At 32.6% G+C, this 7,210-nt stretch overlaps 1 protein-coding gene across 1 annotated transcript; it reads left to right on the forward strand.

Moving 5' to 3' along the window:
* The first annotated feature begins 695 nt into the window (after nucleotides 1-695).
* LOC129905996 (cysteine protease ATG4B) lies at nucleotides 696-6,527 on the forward strand. The gene is made up of 6 exons (XM_055981619.1): nucleotides 696-1,432; nucleotides 1,497-1,839; nucleotides 5,413-5,492; nucleotides 5,559-5,908; nucleotides 5,974-6,139; nucleotides 6,198-6,527. Exons 1-6 carry the CDS (start codon nucleotides 1,312-1,314, stop codon nucleotides 6,287-6,289), a joined length of 1,152 nt encoding a protein of 383 aa, XP_055837594.1. The 5' UTR covers nucleotides 696-1,311; the 3' UTR covers nucleotides 6,290-6,527.
* Nucleotides 6,528-7,210: the final 683 nt, after the last annotated feature.

Raw genomic sequence — 7,210 nt, forward strand, 5'->3', positions numbered from 1 at the left:
GCTCTACTAGCGGTATAACCTTAGACGGCGAAAAGAGGAAACTTTTAGTGAATGACATCTGTCGTTAAAAGGTAGTGCTTTCTCTGTTTTTCTATATTTGTTCCTTTCGCACTTCGTCAAAAAAAGTTGCACTTATTCTCCGCTTTTTTTTAGGGCGCTAGTATCGCGAAGAAACAAGTGGAACCAACCTGAATATGCTTCTAGCAGTCCATATATATTAAGTCAATGTAAAATAGTTTTGCTAGCATACATTTTTGTATCTCTTTGTAAAACATACATGAAAAATACAAGAAAAGGATGAAAGCGAAAAATATGACAACTCTAAATTTTTGTTGTGTCTGCTGTTTTCGGAACATTCAATATACAGTGCTGCCAAGATTTCAGGTTAAGCCCCGAGGCGTTTTTTTTTTGTCCAGTTAAGACCGGTGGTAATAAAAAACACACCTAATTATTATTTCTTTGTTGGTTTGCGTACGCCTTAAGTCACCTTGTGCTTCCACCTTAAAAGTAATTAACCCAACTGCTGCTAACTTCATGCTATTTATTTCAACAACAAAATTCCAAAAATCTCACCAACAATAACAACAACAACCATTTGATATGTCATTTTATTTCCACTCAAGCTTTTTTTCTTCATGACATTCGTATTTTGCGTTTATTTTTTCTCTTCCGTATGTTGTCATTGGATTTTTTTTTTTTTCATATTTCGTTTGATTACGTACATTTCACTTTCTCGATCTCATTCGTGTTTTTTTCTTCTCTTCGTTATCCATTCGATTTGCCATTGTTTTTATTAACAAAAAAGAGACGACACACAAAAAAAAAATTTGATAAAAAAAAAGAAAACGCCATTCAATAAAATAATTCAGTTCAAGAACATCATCCAAAAAAACGAGAAAAACGAACTCTCAAAAAAATTCTCGTCTTTGTGAGGCTTTTTTTCTCAGTGAATTCCTCTTCTTTCCTTTATTTTGGATTTTTTTGTCGATTGAAAGTAAATTAGCCTAAAAAAAAGAGAAGAAAACAGTTATGTGAAGGTCGCCTCCCACACTTTAGCTAAAAACGCATCACAAAGATAATACAAATATTGCCTTCAACCTGTCTCTGAATCTGGAAGAAGCTATACGCACTTTTTGTTCCGTCACCCCTTTGGGCATTGCTGTGTCATTGGTTGGTGTAATTTTCATAGCAATCGCCGTCGTCGTGGCTCTAGATTTGTACAGGAATCGTCATTTAGCATCGCCGCTGCGATTTTATTGCATCGCAAAGATCGATCGTTTGTACGAACTTTATACAAATGTTTCCAAGACGATGGACAATGTATTCGTCACGTATTTAGGCACAGACGGGGGACTCTGTGCCGAGCCAGATGATATTCCCAAAGTCAATACAACAGTTTGGGTTCTTGGAAAGAGTTATAATGCTATTCAGGGTAAGGGTCTTTATTCAAAGTCTCCAATTCACTTAAAGATTGATTCCTTCTTCTTCTCTAACAGAAATAGAACTTATCCGTCGAGATATTCAATCCAAATTATGGTGCACTTATCGTCGAGGATTTGTTCCTCTGGGCGAATGTCAACTGACCACCGATAAAGGATGGGGTTGTATGTTGCGTTGTGGGCAGATGGTTTTGGCGCAGGCTTTGATTGACTTGCATCTCGGGAGAGATTGGTTTTGGACGCCAGAATGTTTTGATGCAACTTATTTGAAGATTGTCAATCGTTTTGAAGATTCGAGAAAGAGTTTCTTTTCGATTCATCAAATTGCATTGATGGGTGATTCGGAGGATAAGAAAGTTGGACAATGGTTTGGACCGAATACTGTGGCTCAAGTGATGAAGTAAGTTATATTATTTAATGAGATTTTAATTGCAGATTTGTTTATTTTGATTTAGAAAGTTTGGAGGAAAAACTTGGGCATAATTTTGTTTTTTCTATTTTCTAATTTATCTTTGAATGTAATTATTTATTTTATAGATTCATTAAACAAGTCCAAAGGTCACATTATAATTAAAGTGCGTGTCGGATTGTAATCAAGCAAAAACATAGAAAAATCGTGTTAGCGTTACAACTTAGGATATTGATTTCTAAGTTTGAATTAAGGGCATATCGAAGCGCCACTTATATAATGTATTTGATAGAACATTCAATTCAGGCGGAAATTTTGGTTGTAGTTTTCAGTAAGCTTTGAACTCAAGTTACAATTAGTGGATTATATGTATATTCAATTTCTCTCTTCACAACATCTGTCTTTCAAGTTTGCACTAAGTTATTTAAAGCATTGAGAGCTAATCTGTTAGCTTTAGAGGATGGTCTATTTGGTTAACTTTAAATGAAATTTTTATAAAACTAATGCCCTTGTTAGAGAAAGATTTTACTTGTTAATACAAAGATTTTACCTTGTACATGCACTTATAAAAAAAGATTGAAAAATATATTAAAAGTAACAATAACGAACATACCAACAAACTCATAAATTGCAGAGGCTATGTATCATATATTAAGAACACATTATACGTAAATATAAAAAAAAATATCTTTGATTCGACTATAAACTCGTTACGAATCATTTTTAAAAAACGTATCGGCATGTGGGGCTCACATCAACTAAATCAATGGTCTCAAAAATCAGTTGTTGAATTCCATTGAACCTTGGGAAATATTTTTTTTTTTATCTAAATAGTGCAAATGTTAAAAGTGCTCCGATAAGAACAATAATCCGTAGTAGTAGTTCTAAAACAAGCCCCTTATCTCTAAAACAAAACTAAAAACTCCACCACATGTAAAAAATTCCTTTCATCTTCTGATCTACCTTCAATTTTTAAAGGTAAGGTTTGCCCTAAATTAGAGTATACCACCTGTTTGGTCAGGTGTTCTTCAAACATCTTTGCACATATGGGGTTTTCGTTTGGTAAATTTATATTTTGATCTATAAATTGATTTTTTTTTTTCGTTACGAATACGTTTTCAGATTGATTTTTATTTGCTTTAGTATTGGTGTGTATTTGTGTCTGTGAACCAGGCATCGATCGCAGTTGTCAAATATTGATCCGACCGTTGATCTTTTTTTAATCGAAGAATAAATTGAAGAGTCCAGGGAAAAACGGCACGTGTCCACTTTTTGTTAAAAATTAACTAATGATCTTTACTTTTATAAAACAAATTTAAGCCTTGCTGATTGTGTGCTTTTAGTACTAAGTTGTATGGAGAACAAAATTTTAAAATGCGTTTTTCTCGAAATGAGTTGGAATGGACCTGTGCTGTATTCCCCTGGACCCCTTCAATTAAATTTTAGTTCTTTCTTGAAACCGAAACAAATATTATCAAAAAAAAAATTTGTCAAACTGCTGGATGCTAATAATGATGCTTAGTGGTGTTAGTAAAAAAGGGGTAAATCTGCCAAAAAATCCAGGGGTCGAATTACGGCACACGATTACGATCATACGTTAACGTTTTGACTATTTCTTTCTCTATTTAATTATTAGAAAACGATAGGGACACATAGAAACCATTCGTTAACGAACGTATGCAGTAATTCGACCCCAGATCTCGAAAATTGATCTAAGAGCAAAAAATAAATCCATTTTTGCTGGCCAAACGAAGGCGAAAATTGTCAAAATCAGTTTTTTGACAGATCTAAATCAAAAAAATAAATTGATTTTTGTACCAAACGAAAACCCTAATAATAGGGTACAAAACAAAGCATTAAATCTGATAAGCGGTATAGCAATTACAGGATCAATTGGTTGTGTTGAACATCGCTATACAACCTGTCTTCTCTCTCTTATCGTTTTTTTTTTTTTACACAGTTGCTCTAATAAAAAAGCAAGTTGCATTCCTTACCTTAAATAATTTCATACATCTTGCTACGAATACGTATCAGTCTTTCCTTAATTTAACTTCGGACGTACAGTCAAAGTCAAGTACAGAAATTCATATTTTAGCCGTCACTCTGTCTTTACCCAGCATTATAATTTACAAGTTTAAAATCAACGTACTGCGGGTAATCGCTAAAACTCTTGGTAGTTGAATGTTTCCAACATCATTCAACTATCCGAAAGCAAATTCATTCAACTTGCGAAATTAAATGCAATTCGATTCCTACATCTCAATATCCACAAGTGGTCTTGGAGTTCTAAAAATCAAATACCACTCAACAAAACTATAATGTCGCGATTTTGCCAAGAATTTTCCCAACACAAATGGCCAGAGGTTTCGAGGTTACTCGAATATCTTTCGTCCGGATACCGATATCCATGATACCAAAACAATGTCCGAATACTGTAAGTCAACAAATTTTTATGTAAATAACGATATAATAAGAGCGATAACTCAAGTCGCATAAGGTGCTCAATCGGTTAGCATATCTACCGAATTTTTTCAAAGAAACTAATGATAAATTTGATCAAGAGAATACAGCAACTCATTTGTTTTGTCGACACTAATTTTTTTTTTATTTAATAAATAAAATATTTGATCTAAACTTGGCGTAATATGTGCGCTCTGCAATAAGTGATAAACTGAAATAATAAAAAATCGCTATTTAATTTAAATTATAAATATTAATAATATTAATAATGGTTTCTTTATGGTGCTTATCACGGAACCAGAATATCCTCCCAGGAAGAAAAGTGTATGTAAGATTCGATAGAAGTACTTTTTACGACAGTCGACACTGAGTACCGCCAGATTAAAATAAGTATCTCTTCGACCCAATAGTGAAAAGTAAAAAAACATTTTTGATAAAAATCCTAGCATTAATTTATTCTTTTCTGTACCTGGAGCAGTGTATGTAGCAAAGCCTGTGCACCATACTTAATGTCGCGCTCATACCTCTACCTCTGACTTATATGTGTGCATTTCATCAGTAGTTATAGAATTTTCCCAAAGATCTAGCTGTAACGGTTGAATTTCCTCCTGGTGACTGCGACTATCGGAAACCACACCCGTAGCTTGGCACCAACCAGCTAGTTGTCTGCGTTAGTTAATGCTTACCTGATAGTGATAAAAATCTGTATGCAAGGGGAATTTTTTTTGCCATATAGCGTTATGAATATTAAAAACTTAATCTGATCTTGTTTCTATCACTCTTATGCCAACATAATGAATGCTATTTCCTTTAGTTTATCCCTAATTACAAATTCACATTCAAACAACTGATGACTATGAATTTTCCAGGCCCCTTAATAAATATCGTAATTCTTCATTTATACCGAATTTGCACATAAAGTTTGAAACTACCATTGTTTTCGACACTCGTTTTAAATTATCTTTTCCGTTTCTTGATTATGATCAACGAATGTTAATCAGTCCTTCTATAGAGTTCTTCGGAATTTGAAAGTCTTTTAATAGCAATATCTTTTTTTCAATTTCATGTATCGATCCTCTAAATAATACATTTTTAATATTGCAGAAAACTTGTTCGCTATGATGACTGGTGTTCAATTGTTGTGCATGTTGCTTTGGATAATGTTGTAGTCACTGATGAAATATGTAAGTAATTTTTGTCTGTCGTTGATATAGGAAATAATAATATATTTTTTTTTTTTAATTTGTTAGACTCACTTTGCCTTGAAAGCGAAACAAATGATGACACCTGGAAGCCATTGCTACTGATCATTCCTCTGCGTTTGGGATTAAATACGATCAATCCAATTTACGTGCCTGCCTTGAAGAAATGCTTTGAACTAGTCGGTAGTGTGGGAATGATTGGTGGCCGTCCCAATCAAGCACTTTACTTCATTGGCTATGTGGACGATGAAGTATTATTCTTAGATCCACACACAACACAACGTTCAGGTAGCGTAGGTAATAAAAGTTCTATTGACGAATCTGATTTAGATGAAACATACCATCAAAAGTATGCCGGACGAATTGATTTCCAAGCAATGGATCCTTCATTAGCTTTGGTAAGATAGCACAGTTTTGTTTTCCTTTTTTATTTTGTTATAAATTGTATTTGTGTTGTTTTTAGTGCTTCCTTTGCAAATCACGAATCAGTTTTGAAATAATCATCGATAAACTGAAAACCGAGGTCATACCCTCGAGTAGTCAGCCATTGTTTGAAATCACAAAAGCTCGATCACCCGAATGGAAATCAGCGGCTGTTGCAAGTGGAATGAATTGCACTAATCAAGAAGGTTTGTTATAATCAACTAATGAGATTAATTTTACAAAAGTATGATTGTTTTTCAAAAGGTTTTGAAGATCTTAACCATCTTCGTGCAACTGGAGCAGCGACGAACAAAGAGGACGAAGGCTCAGATGAGGACTTTGAAATAATTTCGTAGTGTAATGCTTAAACAAAAGAAAAACAAAAAATTACAACAACAAGAAACAAATTCCCTCATCTATCTATCTCTATCTTTCGATTTCCTCACTTCGGATTACAATAATTTGCCTTTTACTTTATTTTTAAGAAAACAAAAAAAAAAAAAAATAACTTCCTTTTTTTTAAAAGTATATAAACAAAGAACAATACAATTTATAGGATAATTATTGAAAATAAATAATTTCAAAACAAACTTATTTAAATGTCTTCAACTTTGGAATGTGTTTTATGAAACAAGAAATGATTTGGAACTTTTGTAAAGTATTTACGACTTTGCAACTAACAAAAGAAAAGTGTGAAGGACATAATCCAAGACTTATGAGTATTTTTTACGTAATTTCTTCAATTTTAAATTTTTGCACAATTTTTGACAAATTTCTTGTTTTTGTTAAAAAAAAATCTTAAGTCTATACAGACCAATTTATTTGGCCAGCGAAAAAAAAATCTGACTGCTTGTGTTATGTAAAATAGAGATTGTTTTGTGATTAAGTCATTTATTTGCTGATTAATTTTTTTTTTTTGTTTTACATTTAGGGCAGTGTCAAAAATATCAGATTTTATGAATAAGTTGAAATTTTGTTCATACAAAACTTTTCATAAATTGCATTCCTGAATTAACAGGCATTTTCTATAAAATTAAATCCGAATTTATGGATGGCCAATCCAAAGTTGGCATATCGTAACGTAACGTCGCACATAGGAGTATTGTCATCAAAAACCTGGCCATAATTATTTTTCGTGGTTTTTTTTATTATTTCTGTTTAAAATGAGTATTCCTACAAGAAAATACAATATAAACCTAGTTTTTGTTATTTTTATTTTTTTAATCAAAAACTAAAAAAAATTGATTAATGGTACTCCGCATTGGTACATTAATTTT

The sequence above is a fragment of the Episyrphus balteatus genome, chromosome 1 (genome assembly GCF_945859705.1).
Source record: "Episyrphus balteatus chromosome 1, idEpiBalt1.1, whole genome shotgun sequence".
NCBI lineage: Eukaryota > Metazoa > Arthropoda > Insecta > Diptera > Syrphidae > Episyrphus > Episyrphus balteatus.

Excerpts from the sequence above, each read along its gene's own strand:
- LOC129905996 (XM_055981619.1), top strand. The coding sequence starts at position 1,312 with ATGGACAATGTATTCGTCACGTATTTAGGCACAGACGGGGGACTCTGT. Across the intron at positions 5,493-5,558 it reads TGTAGTCACTGATGAAATAT|ACTCACTTTGCCTTGAAAGC; the intron begins GTAAGTAATTTT and ends TTAATTTGTTAG. Across the intron at positions 5,909-5,973 it reads TGGATCCTTCATTAGCTTTG|TGCTTCCTTTGCAAATCACG; the intron begins GTAAGATAGCAC and ends TGTTGTTTTTAG.